Source organism: Entelurus aequoreus, linkage group LG15 (assembly GCF_033978785.1).
Source record: "Entelurus aequoreus isolate RoL-2023_Sb linkage group LG15, RoL_Eaeq_v1.1, whole genome shotgun sequence".
Classification (NCBI taxonomy): domain Eukaryota; kingdom Metazoa; phylum Chordata; class Actinopteri; order Syngnathiformes; family Syngnathidae; genus Entelurus; species Entelurus aequoreus.
The window spans coordinates 11,628,116-11,649,177 of record NC_084745.1 but is presented as its reverse complement, the minus strand read 5'-3'; the positions used below and the strand labels follow the sequence as shown (position 1 = coordinate 11,649,177).

The following is a 21,062-nucleotide window of genomic DNA, read 5'->3' as shown; positions in this document are numbered from 1 at the left end:
AATCTCCTACAAAAACACTAGTCAAAGATCCTCTATGTGAGGAGTGCCCTGTTCTTAGGAATCTGTTACAAAAACACAAGTCAAAGATCCTCTATATGACAGATGCACTCTGCTGTTTTAGGAATCTGCTACACTAAAACCACGAGTTAAAGATATTCCATACAACAGGAGTGGCAACAAAACATTTGTCAAAGATCCTCTACGTGACAGGAGCACTGTGTTTTGTTTTGGGGCATCGACAACAAAAACAGTAGTCAAAGATCCTCTATGTGACGAGAGCTCTCTGCTGATTTTAGCAATCTGTTACAAAAACACTATTCAAAGATCCTCTTTATGACAAGAGCTCGCTGACTTGTGTTCTTGTAACAGATTCCTAAAAATAGCAAAGATTCTTTATATGACTGGAAACCTCTGCTATTTTTACGATTCCGTTACAAGAACACAAGTCAAAGATTCTCTATTTGACAGCAGTTCCTGTTGTTTTTATGAATATGAGGAAAACATTAGTCAAAGATCCTCTATATGACATAAAAACTGTGTTGTTTTTCAGAATCTACTGCAAAAAAGTTATTCGAAGATGGTCTATGTAACAGGAGCGCTCCGTTTTTAGAAATGTGCAACAACAAAAACAACAAAACAATAAAAACACAAGTCAAATGTCTTCTAATCAACAGGAGTGCCCTGTTTTTAGGAATCCGCTACAAACACGTTTGTCAAAGATCCTCTATATGACAGGCGCACTCTGCTGTTTTGGGAAATCTACATCAAAAACACTAGTCAAAGATCCTCTATATTTCAGGGGTTTTCTGCTGTTTTAAGGAATCTGCTGCAAAAACACCAGTCAAAGATCCTTTACAAGACAGGAGTGCCCTGTTCTGTGAAATCTACAACAAAAATACAAGTCAAATATCATCTATATGACAGGCACGCTTTGTTGTTTTTAGGAATCTGCTGTAAACATATTTTTCAAAGATCCTCTATATGACATAAGAACTTTGCTGTTTTTAGGATTCTACTGCAAAAATGTTAATAAAAGATGGTCTATGTAACACAAGTGCTCTGTTTTTAGGAATCTGCCATACCAAAAACAACAAAAACACTCGTCAGAGATCCTCTATGTCAGGAGTACCCTGTTCTTCGGAATCTGTTACAAAAACACAAGTCAAAGATCCTCTATAAAACAGATGCACTATGCTGTTTTAAAATCTGCTACACCAAAACCACCAGTCAAATAAATTCGAAACAAAAGGAGTTGACTGTTCTTAGGAATCTGCTTCACAAACATTTGTCAAAGATCCTCTATTTGACAGGACCTCTCTGCTTTTTTTAGGAATCTGTGTAAAAAACAAGTCAAAGATCCTCTATATAACAGGAGCACTCTGCGGTTTTGGGGAATCTACAACAAATCACTAGTCAAAGATCATCTATATATCAGGAGTTCTCTGCTGTTCTTTGGAATCTGCTACAAAAACACTAGTCAAAGATCTTCTGCACGACAGGTGTGCCCTGTTATTTGAAATCTACAACAAAAACACTAGTCAAAGATCCTCTATTTGACAGGACCCCTCTGCTATTTTTAAAAATCTGTTACAAAAACAAGTCAAAGATCCTCCAAATGACAGGAGCACCCTGCTGTTTTGGGGAATATGTTACAAATCAAATCAAAGAGCCTTTATATGACATGCACACTCTGCTGTTTTTAGGAATCTGCTGCAAACTTAGCCAAAGATCCTCTATAAGACAGAAGAACTGTGCTGTTTGTTTTTTCCCGTAATCTACAACAAAAAGGTTATTCAAAGCTCAAACAAAAACAACAACAAAAACACAAATCAAAGATCTTCTATACAACAGGAGTGCCCTGTTCTTAGGAATCTGCTACAAAAATATTTGTCAAAGATCCTTTATACGACAGGAGCACTTTGCTGTTTTTTGGGAATCTACAACAAATCACTAGTCAAAGATCCTCTATATGTCAGGACCTCTCTGTTATTTTTAGGAATATGTTACAAAAACAAGTCAAAGATCCTTCAAGTGACAGGGGCACCCTGCTGTTTTGGGAAATCCACAACAAAAACACTGGTCAAAGATCCTCTATATGACAGGATATCACTGCTATTTTGAGGAATATGTTACAAATCAAGACAAAGATGCTCTTTATGACAGGCACACTGCTGTTTTTAGGAATCTGCTGCAAACTTAGCCAAAGATCCTCTATAAGACAGAAGAACTGTGCTGTTTTTTTCGGAATCTACAACAAAAAGGTTATTCAAAGATCATCTATGTAACAGGAGCGCTCTGTTGTTTTTAGGAATCTGCTACAACAAAAACACAAATCAAAGATCATCTATGTAACAGGAGCGCTCTGTTGTTTTTAGGAATCTGCTACAACAAAAACACAGATCAAAGATCTTCTATACAACAGGAGTGCCCTGTTCTTGGGAATCCGCCACAAAAATATTTGTCAAAGATCCTTAACATGACAGGAGCACTTTGCTGGGGAATCTTCAACAAAAACACTATTCAAAGATCCTCTATATGTGAGGGGCACTCTGCTGTTTTTAAAGATATCTGGCAAAAAGACTAGTCAAAGACCCTCAATATATCAGGAGTTCTCTGCTGTTCTTAGGAATCTGCTACAAAAGCACTAGTCCAAGATCTTCTGCACGACAGGAGTGCCCTGTTGTTCTTTTAAATCTACACCAAAAACACTATTCAAAGATCCTCTATATGTCAGGAGTTCTCTGCTGTTCTTAGGAATCTGCTAAAAAAAAACACAGTCTAAGATCTTCTCCACGACAGGAGGGCCTTGCTGTTCTCTGAAGTCTACATTCAAAACACTAGTCAAAGATCCTCTATATGTGAGGGGCACTCTGCTGTTTTTAAAGATATCCTGCAAAAAGACTAGTCAAAGATCCTCTATATATCATGAGTTCTCTGCTGTTCTTAGGAATCTGCTACAAAAGCACCAGTCAAAGATCTTCTCCACGACAGGAGTGCCATGCTGTTCTTTGAAGTCTACATTCAAAACACTAGTCAAAGATCCTCTATATGCGAGGGGCACTCTGCTGTTTTTAAAGATAGCTGGCAAAAAGACTAGTCAAAGATCCTCTATATATCAGGAGTTCTCTGCTGTTCTTAGGAATCTGCTACAAAAGCACCAGTCAATGATCTTCTGCACGACAGGAGTGCCCTGTTGTTCTTTGAAATCTACAACAAAAACACCATTCAAAGATCCTCTATATGTCAGGAGTTTTCTCCTGTTCTTAGGAATCTGCTAAAAAAAACACAGTCAAAGATCTTCTCCACAACAGGAGTGCCATGCTGTTCTTTGAAGTCTACATTCAAAACACTAGTCAAAGATCCTCTATATGTGAGGGGCATTCTGCTGTTTTTAAAGATATCTGGCAAAAAGACTAGTCAAAGATCCTCTATATATCAGGAGTTCTCTGCTGTTCTTAGGAATCTGCTAAAAAAAACACAGTCAAAGATCTTCTCCACAACAGGAGTGCCATGCTGTTCTTTGAAGTCTACATTCAAAACACTAGTCAAAGATCCTCTATATGTGAGGGGCATTCTGCTGTTTTTAAAGATATCTGGCAAAAAGACTAGTCAAAGATCCTCTATATATCAGGAGTTCTCTGCTGTTCTTAGGAATCTGCTAAAAAAAAACACAGTCAAAGATCTTCTCCACGACAGGAGTGCCTTGCTGTTCTCTGAAGTCTACATTCAAAACACTAGTCAAAGATCCTCTATATGTGAGGGGCACTCTGCTGTTTTTAAAGATATCCTGCAAAAAGACTAGTCAAAGATCCTCTATATATCATGAGTTCTCTGCTGTTCTTAGGAATCTGCTACAAAAGCACTAGTCCAAGATCTTCTGCACGACAGGAGTGCCCTGTTGTTCTTTGAAATCTACAACAAAAATACTATTCAAAGATCCTCTATATGTCAGGAGTTCTCTGCTGTTCTTAGGAATCTGCTAAAAAAACACAGTCAAAGATCTTCTCCATGACAGGAGTGCCTTGCTGTTCTTTGAAGTCTACATTCAAAACACTAGTCAAAGATCCTCTATATGTGAGGGGCATTCTGCTGTTTTTAAAGATATCCTGCAAAAAGACTAGTCAAAGATCCTCTATATATCATGAGTTCTCTGCTGTTCTTAGGAATCTGCTACAAAAGCACCAGTCCAAGATCTTCTGCACGACAGGAGTGCCCTGTTGTTCTTTTAAATCTACACCAAAAACACCATTCAAAGATCCTCTATATGTCAGGAGTTCTCTGCTGTTCTTAGGAATCTGCTAAAAAAACACAGTCAAAGATCTTCTCCACGACAGGAGTGCCTTGCTGTTCTCTGAAGTCTACATTCAAAACACTAGTCAAAGATCCTCTATATGTGAGGGGCACTCTGCTGTTTTTAAAGATATCTGGCAAAAAGACTAGTCAAAGATCCTCTATATATCAGGAGTTCTCTGCTGTTCTTAGGAATCTGCCACAAAAACACAGTCAAAGATCTTCTCCACGACAGGAGTGCCATGCTGTTCTTTGAAGTCTACATTCAAAACACTAGTCAAAGATCCTCTATATGCGAGGGGCACTCTGCTGTTTTTAAAGATATCCGGCAAAAAGACTATTCAAAGATCCTCTATATATCAGGAGTTCTCTGCTGTTCTTAGGAATCTGCTACAAAAGCACCAGTCAAAGATATTCTGCACGGCAGGAGTGCCCTGTCGTTCTTTGAAATCTACAACAAAAACACTATTCAAAGATCCTCTATATGTCAGGAGTTCTCTGCTGTTCTTAGGAATCTGCTAAAAAAACACAGTCAAAGATCTTCTCCACGACAGGAGTGCCTTGCTGTTCTTTGAAGTCTACATTCAAAACACTAGTCAAAGATCCTCTATATGTGAGGGGCACTCTGCTGTTTTTAAAGATATCCTGCAAAAAGACTAGTCAAAGATCCTCTATATATCATGAGTTCTCTGCTGTTCTTAGGAATCTGCTACAAAAGCACCAGTCCAAGATCTTCTGCACGACAGGAGTGCCCTGTTGTTCTTTCAAATCTACAACAAAAACACTATTCAAAGATCCTCTATATGTCAGGAGTTCTCTCCTGTTCTTAGGAATCTGCTAAAAAAAACACAGTCAAAGATCTTCTCCACAACAGGAGTGCCATGCTGTTCTTTGAAGTCTACATTCAAAACACTAGTCAAAGATCCTCTATATGTGAGGGGCATTCTGCTGTTTTTAAAGATATCTGGCAAAAAGACTAGTCAAAGACCCTCTATATATCAGGAGTTCTCTGCTGTTCTTAGGAATCTGCTGCAAAAAGCACTAGTCAAAGATCTTCTCCACGACAGGAGTGCCATGCTGTTCTTTGAAGTCTACATTCAAAACACTAGTCAAAGATCCTCTATATGCGAGGGGCACTCTGCTGTTTTTAAAGATATCCGGCAAAAAGACTATTCAAAGATCCTCTATACATCAGGAGTTCTCTGCTGTTCTTAGGAATCTGCTACAAAAGCACTAGTCCAAGATCTTCTGCACGACAGGAGTGCCCTGTTGTTCTTTTAAATCTACACCAAAAACACTATTCAAAGATCCTCTATACGTCAGGAGTTCTCTGCTGTTCTTAGGAATCTGCTAAAAAAACACAGTCAAAGATCTTCTCCACGACAGGAGTGCCTTGCTGTTCTCTGAAGTCTACATTCAAAACACTAGTCAAAGATCCTCTATATGCGAGGGGCACTCTGCTGTTTTTAAAGATATCTGGCAAAAAGACTAGTCAAAGATCCTCTATATATCAGGAGTTCTCTGCTGTTCTTAGGAATCTGCTACAAAAGCACCAGTCCAAGATCTTCTGCACGACAGAAGTGCCCTGTCGTTCTTTGAAATCTACACCAAAAACACGAATCAAAGATCCTCTATACGTCACGAGTTTGTTTATTTATGTTTTTCTTTGTAGACAACCTACAAAAAAAAACACCTACAACTGATTTTTTTGGGGTGTTTCTTATTTTGTCTGTGTTTGCTTACTGTCCCTCCTCACACTGCTCCATAAAACATCTACTTTCACTTTCACTTTCACATTTGATCCTGATCAATAAGTCCGTCACAGCCGAGACTCGAGCTTCTCGCCGCCATCTTTCTCCAACGGTCGCCAGGGGAACCGTTGGCCTCTTGACGGATGCTGGCGACTTAATGAGGACTGAGCGTGTCAAACCATATATGGGCATGCACCTGCCTGTTCATCACACACACACACACACACACACACACACACACACACGCACACACACACACACACACACACACACACACAACTATTAAAAGGGTCCAACACAATAACAACACTGTGGCAATAACCAAAATATTAGGAACAGCAGTAAGCATGACAAAGTGCACACGTGCAAACCACTGGTGCAACTTTGACAGACAATACTTAAAGTAGTACTTGTAATCGCAGTACTTTACTGAGTAATGAGAGTATTTGCTGTCCTTTTTTTTATGACACTTTCTGTTCAATATTCAAGGAACTTAAGAGCATTTTGTCAAGTATTATGACTTCTGATAATATTTGTATTGTATTTTTTTAAGTGCGGTACTAATAATAGTATTGGACAATTTTTCTTGTTAAAAAAATCCAAGTACTAATTTTTATACTTTAAACTATTGTTTTAATATTTTTATATAGTGTATAAAATATTATAAATACCATTTTAAATATTATATTATATTTAATATAAATATTTTACTTCTTTTTTGTAAATATTCATATTTTAAAATATGTTTGAATGCATTTGTACATTCCATGTATCCAATTATTATTATTGAATACATTGGACTATTTGTTTTGTAGTAAATGTATAAATGTGTTATGTACTTACTTAACTTTTGTTGGAAAGAAAAAGTATATGATTTGTAGTAGTAGTAGTTGTTGAACAAAATTCAAGTTTATACTTTAAAATATTTTTTTGATATTCTAAATATATATTATAAATATTATGTATTTATATAATTGATAAAATATTATAAATAATATTGTACATATTTTATATTTATTTTGTCGTGTTTGAAAGTACAGTAGTAGTAATAGTATTGGACACTTATTGTTAAAAAAAATTAAGTGATATTTTCTATACATTATTATATTATAATGTAAATAATATAATATATGGAGAATTTATATAATACATAAAACATTATGAATAATTTAAATATTTTATATTTATTTTGTCGTCATGTGTCAGAAAATACAGTGGTAATAATAGAATTGGACACTTATTGATAAAAACAATGTAAGTAATATTTTTGTACATTAATATAATATAATGTAAATAATATAATATATAGATAATTTATCTAATACATAAAATATTATAAATAATTTTTCAAATATTTTTATATTTATTTTTTAAATAATTATTTTTTCAAATATTTTTAATCCATGTATAAAATGTATTATCATTGAATACATTGGACTATTGGTTTTGTAATAAATATCTTATGTACTTATTGAACTTTTATTGGAAAGAACAATTGTTTGATTTGTCGTAGTGCGTTTGAAAGTACAGTAGTAATAATCGTACTGGACACTTATTGTTAAAAACAATTTAAGTGATATTTTCTATACATTATTATAATATAATGTAAATAATATAACATATGGAGAATTTATATAATACATAAAACATTATGAATAATTTAAATATTTTATATTTATTTTGTCGTCGTGTGTTAGAAAATACAGTGGTAATAATATAATTGGACACTTATTGATAAAAACAATGTAAGTAATATTTTTATACATTAATATATTATAATGTAAATAATATAATATATAGATCATTTATCTAATACATAAAATATTATAAATAATATTTCAAATATTGGTATATTTATTTTTTAAATAATTATTTTTTTAAATATTTTTAATCCATGTATAAAATGTATTATCATTGAATACATTGGACTATTGGTTTTGTAATAAATATATTATGTACTTATTGAACTTTTGTTGGAAAGAACAATTATTTGATTTGTCGTAGTGCGTTTGAAAGTACAGTAGTAATAATCGTATTGGAAACTTTTTTATTAAAAAAAATTCAAGTTTATACTTTAAAATATTTGTTTAAATATTTTAAATATAATGGATTATAAATATTATACATATTTATATAATTTATAAAATGAATAAACAATGATAAATAATGTTTTTAAATATTTTATATATTTTTTGTAAATATTAACTTTTTGAAATATATATATTTCATGTGTCAAATTATTATCATTGAATACTTTGGACTATTGGTTTTGGTAATAAATTATTTAATTATAACATTTTTGTTGGAAAGAAAAATTGTATGATTTGTAGTACAGTAGTAATAATCTTATTGGACACTTTTACTGTCAAAAAAATTCAAGTTTATACTTTAAAATATTTTTTCGATATTTTAAATACTATGGATTATAAATATGATATATATTTACATAATTTATAAAATAAATAAAATATGATAAATAATATTAAAAATATTTTATATGTATTTTTAAAAATATGTTTATTCCATGTATAAAATTATTATAATTGAATACATTGGTTTTGTAATAAATGTATTATGTAATTATTCAACTTTTGTTGGAAAGACAAACATCTGTGTTGTGGTTGTGTGTTTGAAAGTACAGTAATAATAATAGTATTGGACACTTATTGTTAAAAACAATTTACATAACATTTTTTATACATTAATATATTATAATGTACATAATATGATATATAGAGAATTTATATAATACATAAAATATTATAAATAATATTTTAAATATTTATTTTTTGAAATATGTTTATTCCATGTAGCAAATTCTTATCATTGAATACATTGGTTTTGTAATAAATATATTATGTAGTAATTATATATTAGTAATTCAACTTTTGTCGTACAGTAGAAATAATAGTATTGGACACGTATTATTAAAAACTATTTTTTTAATACATTAAGATATTATACTGTAAATAATATTATATGGACATAATTTATATAATACACAAAACATTATAAATAATATTTTAAATAATTTATATTTATTTTGTCGTCGTGTGTTTGAAAGTATAGTAGTAATATAAAGTAATATTTTTTATACATTAATATATTATAATGTGAATAACATAATATATAGAGAATGTATATAATACATACAACATAAATAATATTTGTATATATTTTATATTTATTTTGTCGTCATGTGTTTGAAAGTACAGTATTAATAATAGTATTGGACACTTATTGTTAAAAACTATTTACGTAATATTTTTATACATTAATATATTATAATGTAAATAATAGTATATAGAGAATTTATATAATACATAAAATATTATAAATAATATTTTAAATATTTTTATATTTATTTTTTAAATATTAATTTTTTTGAAATATGTTTATTCCATGTATCAAATTATTATCATTGAATACATTGGTTTTGTTATAAATATATTATGTAATTATTCAACTTTTGTCAGAAAGACAAAAATCGGTTTTGTCGTCGTGTGTTTGAAAGTACAGTAGAAATAATAGTATTGGACACGTATTGTTAAAAACTATTTTTTTAATACATTAAGATATTATACTGTAAATAATATTATATGGACATAATTTATATAATACACAAAACATTATAAATAATATTTTAAAATTATTTGTATTTATTTTGTCGTCGTGTTTGAAAGTACAGTAGAAATAATAGTCTTGGACACGTATTGTTAAAAACTATTTTTTTAATACATTAAGATATTATACTGTAAATAATATTATATGGACATAATTTATATAATACACAAAAACATTATAAAAAATATTTTTAAATAATTTGTATTTATTTTGTCGTTGTGTTTGAAAGTACAGTAGTAATAATAGTGTTGGACACTCATTGTTAAAACAATTGATGTAATATTTTTTAATACATTAATATATTATACTGGAAATAATATATAGAGAATTTATATAATACATAAAACATAAATAATATGTTTAATATTTTTATATTTATTTTGTCGTCATGTGTTTGAAAGTACAGTAGTAATAATAGTATTGGACACGTATTGTTAAAAACAATTTACGTAATATTTTTTATACATTATTATAATGTAAATAATATAATATATAGAGAATTTATATAATACATAAAATATAAATAATAATTTAATCATTGAATACATTGTTTTTGTAATAAATATATTTTGTAATTATTGAACTTTTGTCGGAAAGACAAAAATCTGTTTTGTCGTTGTGTGTTTGAAAGTACAGTAGTAATAATAGTATTGGACACTTACTGTTAAAAACAATTTAAAAAATGTAATACATTATAATATTATATCGTAAATATTAAATAATATTATAGAGAGAGAATGTATATAATACATAAAACATAAATTACATGATAATTTTTTTTTTTTTTTCTTCAAAATGTATATATTAAAGGCCTACTGAAAGCCACTACTACCAACCACGCAGTCTGATAGTTTATATATCAATGATGAAATCTTAACATTGCAACACATGCCAATACGGCCGGGTTAACTTATAAAGTGCAATTTTAAATTTCCCGCCACACTTCCGGTTGAAAAACTCCTTTGGATATGATTTATGCGCGTGACGTCACAAAAGCAACGGAAGTGGTTGGACCCCATCGGACCCGATAGAAAAGCCTCTTGTTTTCTTCGACAAAATTCCACAGTATTCTGGACATCTGTGTTGGTGAATCTTTTGCAATTTGTTTAATGAACAATGGAGACTGCAAAGAAGAACGTTGTAGGTGGGATCGATCGGTGTCTTAGCGGCTAAGTACAATACTGTAATATCTGTGATATTTGCATTAGTGTACTGTGTCTTTAAGGGTTTGGGGAACGCGCATGCGCGAGTGAGTTGGCGGAGAACTTGAGTGTGTGTGAGCGTGAGTTGTTAATAAAGCGATTGAGCAGCGCTTCCTCGTCTGTGTGACTCCTTCTCCACTGCGGGGCATTACAATACGTACAGCAACACAACAAGGACTACTTACCCTGACGCCTAGCCGATGCTTGCCGCCAAACCCACGGATGAAGTCCTTCGCCGTGCCGTTGATCGCTGGAACGCAGGTGAGCACGGCTGTTGATGGGTTTCTATCTTCATTTGAGAACGATGCTATCGCGCTAGCTCAGTAGCTAAGTGTGTCACCGATGTATTGTCTTGGAGATAAGTCACTTTAAATGTCCATTTCGCGTGCTCGACTCTCATTTTCAAGAGGATATAGTATCGAGGTGGTTTAAAATACATATCCGTGATCCACAATAGAAAAAGGAGAGAGTACATAGTTCTGTGAGGTCCGGTTGCTAAATTAGCCTTAGTGTCGTTAGCAACAGCATAGTTAAGCCTTACCAGGCTGAGAATTTTTAACCGTGTAGTTACATGTACATGGTTTAATATTATTGTTGGTCTTCTGTCTATCCTTCCAGTCAGGGGTTTATTTATTTTGTTCCTATCTTCATTTGAGAACGATGCTATCGCGCTAGTTCAGTAGCTAAGTGTGTCACCGATGTATTGTCTTGGAGATAAGTCACTTTAAATGTCCATTTTGCGTGCTCGACTCTCATTTTCAAGAGGATATAGTATCCGAGGTGGTTTAAAATACAAATCCGTGATCCACAATAGAAAAAGGAGAGAGTACGTAGTTCTGTGAGGTCCGGTTGCTAAATTAGCCTTAGCGTCGTTAGCAACAGCATAGTTAAGCCTTACCAGGCTGAGAATTTTTAACCGTGTAGTTACATGTACATGGTTTAATATTATTGTTGGTCTTCTGTCTATCCTTCCAGTCAGGGGTTTATTTATTTTGTTCCTATCTTCATTTGAGAACGATGCTATCGCGCTAGTTCAGTAGCTAAGTGTGTCACCGATGTATTGTCTTGGAGATAAGTCACTTTAAATGTCCATTTTGCGTGCTCGACTCTCATTTTCAAGAGGATATAGTATCCGAGGTGGTTTAAAATACAAATCCGTGATCCACAATAGAAAAAGGAGAGAGTACATAGTTCTGTGAGGTCCGGTTGCTAACTTGCTAAGTTAGCTTCAATGGCGTCGTTAGCACAGCATTGTTAACCTTCGCCAGCCTGGAAAGCATTAACCGTGTATTTACATGTCCACGGTTTAATAGTATTGTTGATTTTCTATCTATCCTTCCAGTCAGGGGTTTATTTTTTTTGTTTCTATATGCAGTTAAAGCACGATGCTATCACGTTAGCTCGTAGCTAAAGCATTTCGCCGATGTATTGTCGTGGAGATAAAAGGCACTGAATGTCCATTTCGCGTTCTCGACTCTCATTTTCAAGAGGATATAGTATCCGAGGTGGTTTAAAATACAAATCTGTGATCCAAAATAGAAAAAGGAGAGAGTGTGGAATCCAATGAGCCAGCTTGTACCTAAGTTACGGTCCGAGCGAAAAAAGATACGTCCATCACTGCCTCTCAAGTCCTTCACTGTAACGTTCCTCATCTACGAATCTTTCATCCTCGCTCAAATTAATGGGGTAATCGTCACTTTCTCGGTCCGAATCTCTCTCACTCCATTGTAAACAACGGGGAATTGTGAGGAATAATAGCTCCTGTGACGTCACGCTACTTCCGGTACAGGCAAGGCTTTTTTTTTTATCAGCGAGCAAAAGTTGCGAACTTTATCGTCGATTTTCTCTACTAAATCCTTTCAGCAAAAATATGGCAATATCGCGAAATGATCAAGTATGACATATAGAATGGATCTGCTATTCCAGTTTAAATAAAAAAAAATCATTTCAGTAAGGAATAAATGGGACTATTTGCAGTTAACTGTGCAATATTATTATGCTATTAAAAAGGTATTTACATATCATTACATTACAAAGTGTGTGTTGAAAGTGAGCACGCATGTTTCCCAAAGAGGAAAGAAGAAAGTATTGATGAGGTAATCGTAACCTTAGGTGAAAGAGGAAGAAAAAAAACACCTGAGCGCTTGTTCAATTATTCATACACTCTGCACGCTGTTGTTATTTCATTTATGGTTATGATTACATCTGCACTGCAGAGGCCAGGGGATTCCCAGGTGAAATACTTTGATGTTACAACAAAAGAAGAAGAAACTCTTGGGATTGATGCTCTCTACTTGGATTATGACAGTCAGCTTCAAACTGAAAGGTTTTTTTTTTATTTTAACACTCCTAGTCATGCTTTTAACAATTAAAAACATCATCTGGTCCAAAGGCCTTTAAAGGCCTACTGAAATGACATTTTTTTTATTTAAACGGGGATAGCAGATTCATTCTATGTGTCGTACTTGATCATTTCGCGATATTGCCATATTTTTGCTGAAAGGATTTAGTAGAGAACGACGATAAAGTTCGTAACTTTTGGTCTCTGATTTAAAAAAAGCCTTGCCTGTACCGGAAGTAGCGTGACGTCACAGGAGGAAGGACTCCTCACAATTCCCCGTTGTTTACAATGGAGCGAGAGAGATTCGGACCGAGAAAGCGACGATTACCCCATTAATTTGAGCGAGGATGAAAGATTCGTGGATGAGGTACGTTAGAGTGAAGGACTAGAGAGGCAGTGCAGGGTGTATCCGTTTTCGCTCTGACCGTAACTTAGGTACAAGGTCTCATTGGGGGGTTGTAGGGGGGAAGAAATTTGGAGGACCAGAGACTGACCAATCAAAGGATGCGGCGGCCATTTTTGTAGTTTTTACCTTGTTAGCTTAGCAGGGTTATAGCTTTCTTGTTAAATAGCTAACTTGCGAGTTTGTTCGCTTGGCAAGGTTATAGCTTTCTTGCTACAAAGCTAACTTGCTACCTTGTTAGCTTAGCAGGGTTATAACTCTCTTGCTACATAGCTAACTTGCTACCTTGTTAGCGTAGCAATGTTATAGCTTTCTTGCTACATAGCTAACTTGCTACCTTGTTAGCGTAGCAAGGTAATAGCTTTCTTGCTACATAGCTAACTTGCGAGTTTGTTCGCTTAGCAGGGTTATAGCTTTCTTGCTACATAGCTAACTTGCTACCATGTTCGCGTAGCGAGGTTATAGCTTTCTTGCTACATAGCTAACTTGCTACCTTGTTAGCTTAACAGGGTTAGAGCTTTCTTGCTACATAGCTAACTTGCGAGTTTGTTCGCTTAGCAAGGTTATAGCTTTCTTCCTACAAAGCTAACTTGCTACCTTGTTAGCTTAGCAGGGTTATAACTCTCTTGCTACATAGCTAACTTGCTACCTTGTTAGCGTAGCAAGGTTATAGCTTTCTTGCTACATAGCTAACTTGCTACCTTGTTAGCGTAGCAAGGTTATAGCTTTCTTGCTACATAGCTAACTTGCGAGTTTGTTCGCTTAGCAGGGTTATAGCTTTCTTGCTACATAGCTAACTTGCTACCTTGTTCGCGTAGCGAGGTTATAGCTTTCTTGCTACATAGCTAACTTGCTACCTTGTTAGCTTAACAGGGTTAGAGCTTTCTTGCTACATAGCTAATTTGCGAGTTTGTTCGCTTAGCAAGGTTATAGCTTTCTTCCTACAAAGCTAACTTGCTACCTTGTTAGCTTAGCAGGGTTATAACTCTCTTGCTACATAGCTAACTTGCTACCTTGTTAGCGTAGCAAGGTTATAGCTTTCTTGCTACATAGCTAACTTGCTACCTTGTTAGCGTAGCAAGGTTATAGCTTTCTTGCTACATAGCTAACTTGCGAGTTTGTTCACTTAGCAGGGTTATAGCTTTCTTGCTACATAGCTAACTTGCTACCTTGTTCGCGTAGCGAGGTTATAGCTTTCTTGCTACATAGCTAACTTGCTACCTTGTTAGCTTAACAGGGTTAGAGCTTTCTTGCTACATAGCTAACTTGCGAGTTTGTTCGCTTAGCAAGGTTATAGCTTTCTTCCTACAAAGCTAACTTGCTACCTTGTTAGCTTAGCAAGGTTATAGCTCTCTTGCTACATAGCTAACTTACTACCTAGTTAGCTTAGCAGGGTTATAGCTTTCTTGCTACATACCTAACTTACTAGCTCGGCAAGGTAATGTGTTCTTGCTACATAGCTAATTTGCGATTTTGTTCGCGTAGTGAGGTTATAGCTTTCTTGCTACACAGCTAACTTGCTACCTTGTTAGCGTAGCAAGGTTATAGCTTTCTTGCTACATAGCTAACTTGCGAGTTTGTTCACGTAACAGGGTTATAGCTTTCTTGCTACATAGCTAACTTGCTAGCTCGGCAAGGTAATGGTGTTCTTGCTACATAGCTAATTTGCGAGTTTGTTCGCATAGCGAGGTTATAGCTTTCTTGCTACATAGCCAACTTGCTACCTTGTTAGCTTAGCAAGGTTATAGGTTTCTTGCTACATAGCTAACTTGCTAGCTTCACCCCTCCCCGCAAATAGGGGGCAGCATATTACCAAACAAACTTTGATTTGTGTCTTCTTTTCAAAGGATGTTGAATATTCCCATGATGGGTTGGGGGGGTTTCTTCGTCACGGAAGGTTCCGGCGCACGCTGGTTTCCTGTGAGGCGAACACGGCGCCTCATTAGCGATCTCTGAGGACTAAAAGCACACTTTAGCTGGAAGTGAGATGTGTTCCTCAAAGATAATTGCGGCGAGATGGATGATCTTACAGGTTCCATGCAGCTCATTACCGCCGAGATGTTCCTCCATGACAGGGCCTTCATTTCCCGCTTCCAAAAAAGGGTGAGGAAGTGAAAGTGAAAGTGGAGATGAATGCAAAAGGGAGAAAAACGAGCTTTGCCGAGCGCCTTAATGTGCTTGTTTTCCTTTTTTTATACTAATGCTGTTTTCGCTCCATGCCGCCTGGCAGTCAACCGTGAAAGTGTGACATTTTGTTTTTTTGGGGGGGAAAATGAGTGCAGCAAGACAACAAACAAGGAGAATGTCACCCGGCAGATCTGCGCCAAGGTTTGGTCGTTGGAAACGATCAAAGAGTGCTGTATAGTCCATCTTTACATAAGCAAAACCAGTGAAGTTGGCATGCTGTGTAAATGGTAAATAAAAACAGAATACAATGATTTGAAAATCCTTTTCATCGTTTCTGGGTGTTGTTGATAAATGGCTTTCACTTTACATAGTAGAGTTTTAACTTGCACTTACAGATGTAGCGACCAACTGTAGTCACTGACAGTGGTTTTCTGAAGTGTTCCTGAGCCCATGTGGTGATATCCTTTACACACTGATGTCGCTTTTTGATGCAGTACCGCCTGAGGGATCGAAGGTCCGTAATATCATCGCTTACTTGCAGTGATTTCTCCAGATTCTCTGAACCTTTTGATGATATTACGGACGGTAGATGGTGAAATCCCTAAATTCCTTGCAATAGCTGGTTGAGAAAGGTTTTTCTTAAACTGTTCAACAATTTCCTCACGCATTTGTTGACAAAGTGGTGACCCTCGCCCCATCCTTGTTTGTGAATGACTGAGCATTTCATGGAATCTACTTTTATACCCAATCATGGCACCCACCTGTTCCCAATTTGCCTGTTCACCTGTGGGATGTTCCAAATAAGTGTTTGATGAGCATTCCTCAACTTTATCAGTATTTATTGCCACCTTTCCCAACTTCTTTGTCACGTGTTGCTGGCATCAAATTCTAAAGTTAATGATTATTTGCAAAAAAAAAAAAAATGTTTGTCAGTTTGAACATCAAATATGTTGTCTTTGTAGCATATTCAACTGAATATGGGTTGAAAATGATTTGCAAATCATTGTATTTCGTTTATATTTACATCTAACACAATTTCCCAACTCATATGGAAACGGAGTTTGTATAATATTATGTAATATATAAGTATATATAATATACTGCACATATATTATGTAAATATTACGTATGTATGTTATATTTTATATCGCTATATTTAGTCTATTTATACCTGCATTGTCCTTTCCATCCTTACACTTTCCATCATTTTAATTGAGCTACTGTGTTGAACAATTTCCCTTGTGGATCATTAAAGAATGTTTCTATTGTGACACTAACATCAAAAAGAAAATACATTTCCCTCGCAAAAATAAAATAAAATCATGAAAAAATATATATTCTGTGTTTGGTTAGGTAACATCTTGGTGTGGGGAACACTTCCAATTAGGGATGTCCGATAATGGCTTTTTGCCGATATCCGATATTGTCCAACTCTTTAATTACGATATCAACCGATACCGATATCAACCGATATATACAGTCGTGGAATTAACACATTATTATGCCTAATTTGGACAACCAGGTATGGTGAAAATAAGGTACTTTTTAAAAAAAATTATAAAATAAAATAAGATTAATTAATTAAAAACATTTTCTTGAATAAAAAAGAAAGTAAAACAATATAAAAACAGTTACATTAAAACTAGTAATTAATGAAAATGAGTCAAATTAACTGTTAAAGGTTAGTACTATTAGTGGAGCAGCACGCACAATCATGTGTGCTTACGGACTGTATCCCTTGCAGACTGTATTGATATATATTGATATATAATGTAGGAACCAGAATATTAATAACAGAAAGAAACAACCCTTTTGTGTGAATGAGTGTAAATGGGGGAGGGAGGTTTTTTGGGTTGGTGCACTAATTGTAAGTGTATCTTGTGTTTTTTGTGTTGATTTATTTAAAAAAATGATAATAAAAAAAAACAAAAAAAACAAAACAATACCGATAATTTAAAAAAAACGATGCCGACAATTTCCGATATTACATTTTTACGCATCTCTACTTCCAATGTGACACAAATGTAAACAAAAAACAAGCCGTGTCTCAGTACATCCAGGAAATGTGTCTTAAAATGTAAAATTATAATTTTTTTGATGTTGATTCACTTGGTTGGCATATTTTTCTAATTATGATATACATTTTGTGTCTGGATTTAGATTGTTTTTTAGGGGGTGTGGGAAAAAATCCATTCGAATTCAAATCGCCCTCCTCACGTCGTACGATTCAGTATCGATTCTCATTTTTCAAAAATCGATTTTCTTCATTATTACTATTGTTTTATTTTTTTTAAATTAATCAATCCAACAAAACAATACGCAGCAATACCATAACAATGCAATCCAATTCCAAAACAAAACCCGACCCAGCAACACTCAGAACTGCAATAAACAGAGCAATTGAGAGGAGACACAAACACGACACAGAACAAAAATGAATATTATCAACAACAGTATCAATATTAGTAACAATTTCAACATAGCAGTGATTAAAAATCCCTCGTTGACATTATCATTAGACATTTATAAATAAAAAAATACCAAAAAAAGAACAATAGTGTCACAGTGGCTTACACTTGCATCGCATCTCATAAGCTTGACAACACACTGTGTCCAATATTTTCACAAAGATAAAATAAGTCATATTTTTGGTTCATTTAATAGTTAAAACAAATTTACATTATTGCAATCAGATGATAAAACATTGTCCTTTACAATTATAAAAGCTTTTTACAAAAATCTACTACTCTGCTTGCATGTCAGCAGACTGGGGTAGATCCTGCTGAAATCCTATGTATTGAATGAATAGAGAATCCTTTTGAATCGGGAAAATGTCGTTTTTGAATCGAGAATCGCGTTGAATCGAAAATCGAATCGTGACCCCAAGAATCGATATTGAGTCGAATCGTGGGACACCTAAAGACTCGCAGCCCTATTGTTTTTGCATTTATTTTTTGTAGTGATTTTGCCACGTCTTTCATTTTTTAGTGACAAAATGAAGGGCATTTATTTGTTCATAAAAACTGAACAATACGGAGCGTTATCATTAATATTCAGCTAATGAATGGATGCGAGAGAGAAGGGTTGGGATAGGACGTATGCAAATGAGACGCGTGCAGTGCTAATTGCATCACTTGTGCACACTTGAAAGATTCCAACGGCGAGGTGCGGCGTCCGTACGTCTCCCGTGTGTCTTTAGAACCTTTAAATACTTTCCGTCTGCCTGCAAGCCTGCAAGCGTGCAAGCGTGCAAGCGTGGCGCTCGCATGAGCAAAGATGACAGGAGAGGAGTACGGGGGCGGGGGGGTCGGCCATCTTGACCCGCACTAATTAAACTGGGCTTTAGAGAGTGTGCTGATGTGTAGGCTTGTTCTTTATAAATAAGACTCCTTTTTCCGAAGTAGATCCTGATCTTGGGCGAAGACGTAAATAAATAATGGACCCCTGTGATGTGGGGTGATGATGTAATCAGGCTGCCAATCACTGAAAGACTATTTTCACTTTGTGGAATTCGTTATTAAAAAAATCGTTATTAAACGTTATTAAAAAAATACAACTTTGCCTACATGCACCGCCCACAAGCAATGACGGACACCTAAGTGCTTCATTAATTGGTCGTGATCGGACAAAATATCTGGGCGGAGCTAGTTTTTGAATAGAAGTGACGCCCTTCAAAATAAAAGCCCAAGTTCTTGTTTTCGATTGCAGATTTTTAAGACTTGGCTTTTAATTTAGTTAGCGCGAAAGCTACATAGCTTGATAGATAGCTCAATAGCTACTGTAGGTCGATAGAACACAACATTTTGGTAATTTTCTTTGGTAGGTACGTCACAAGTTTGTTAGCCTGTTAGCTAACAAAAGATAGATTAGCATTAACATAGCAATTTTGCCTACATGCCCCGCCCACAAGCAATGACGGACACCTAAGTGCTTCACAATTTAGTCAAATTTGGTCGTGATTGGACCAAATATCTGGGCGGAGCTAGTTTTTTAATCGAAGTGATGCCCTTCAAAACAAAAGCCCGAGTTTTTGTTTGCAATCGCAGATTTTCGAGATTTGGCTTTTAGTTTAGTTAGCGCAAAAGCTACATAGCTTTGATAGATAGCTCGATAGCTACTGTAGGTCGATAAAACACAACATTTGGGTAATTTTCTCAATTTTCTTTGGTAGGTACGTCACAAGTTTGTTAGCCTGTTAGCTAACAAAAGATAGATTATCATTAACATAGCAACGTTGCCTACATGCCCCGCCCACAAGCAATGGCGGACACCTAAGTGCTTCATAATTTAGTCAAATTTGGTCGTGATCGGACCAAATATCTGGGCGGAGCTAGTTTTTGAATAGAAGTGACGCCCTTCAAAACAAAATCAATCAATCAATCAATCAATGTTTATTTATATAGCCCTAAATCACAAGTGTCTCAAAGGGCTGTACAAGCCACAACGACATCCTCGGTACAGAGCCCACATACGGGCAAGGAAGCCTGAGTTCTTGTTTTCGATCGCTGATTTTTAAGACTTGGCTTTTAATTTAGTTAGCGCGAAAGCTACATAGCTTGATAGATAGCTCAATAGCTACTGTAGGTCGATAGAACACAACATTTTGGTAATTTTCTTTGGTAGGTACGTCACAAGTTTGTTAGCCTGTTAGCTAACAAAAGATAGATTAGCATTAACATAGCAATTTTGCCTACATGCCCCGCCCACAAGCAATGACGGACACCTAAGGGCTTCACAATTTAGTCAAATTTGGTCGTGATTGGACCAAATATCTGGGCGGAGCTAGTTTTTTAATCGAAGTGATGCCCTTCAAAACAAAAGCCCGAGTTTTTGTTTGCAATCGCAGATTTTCGAGATTTGGCTTTTAGTTTAGTTAGCGCAAAAGCTACATAGCTTTGATAGATAGCTCGATAGCTACTGTAGGTCGATAAAACACAACATTTGGGTAATTTTCTCAATTTTCTTTGGTAGGTACGTCACAAGTTTGTTAGCCTGTTAGCTAACAAAAGATAGATTATCATTAACATAGCAACGTTGCCTACATGCCCCGCCCACAAGCAATGGCGGACACCTAAGTGCTTCATAATTTAGTCAAATTTGGTGGTGATCGGACCAAATATCTGGGCGGAGCTAGTTTTTTAATCGAAGTGACGCCCTTCAAAACAAAAGCCCGAGTTTTTGTTTCAAACGCAGATTTTCCAGACTTGGCTTTTAGTTTAGTTAGCACGAAAGCTACATAGCTTGATAGATAGCTCGATAGCTACTGTAGGTCAATAAAACACAACATTTTGGGTAATTTTCTAAATTTTCTTTGGTAAGTACGT

At 34.9% G+C, this 21,062-nt stretch overlaps 2 protein-coding genes across 2 annotated transcripts in view; one reads left to right on the top strand and one right to left on the bottom strand.

The window, feature by feature from the left end:
* LOC133629822 (delta-type opioid receptor-like) overlaps positions 1–15,679 on the bottom strand; it is a 51,056-nt gene extending 35,377 nt beyond the window's left edge. The window contains exons 1-3 of the mRNA XM_062020854.1: positions 15,642–15,679; positions 15,425–15,570; positions 11,053–11,117 (exon numbers count right to left, since the gene is read on the bottom strand). The gene's annotated coding sequence lies outside the window, so the exon portion shown is untranslated. The remainder of the gene's footprint in view (positions 1–11,052; positions 11,118–15,424; positions 15,571–15,641) is intronic.
* LOC133629823 (regulator of G-protein signaling 20) overlaps positions 11,028–21,062 on the top strand; it is a 56,480-nt gene continuing 46,445 nt past the window's right edge. The window contains exon 1 of the mRNA XM_062020857.1: positions 11,028–11,128. Within this exon, the coding sequence (XP_061876841.1) occupies positions 11,068–11,128 (61 nt within the window). The 5' untranslated portion in view covers positions 11,028–11,067. The remainder of the gene's footprint in view (positions 11,129–21,062) is intronic.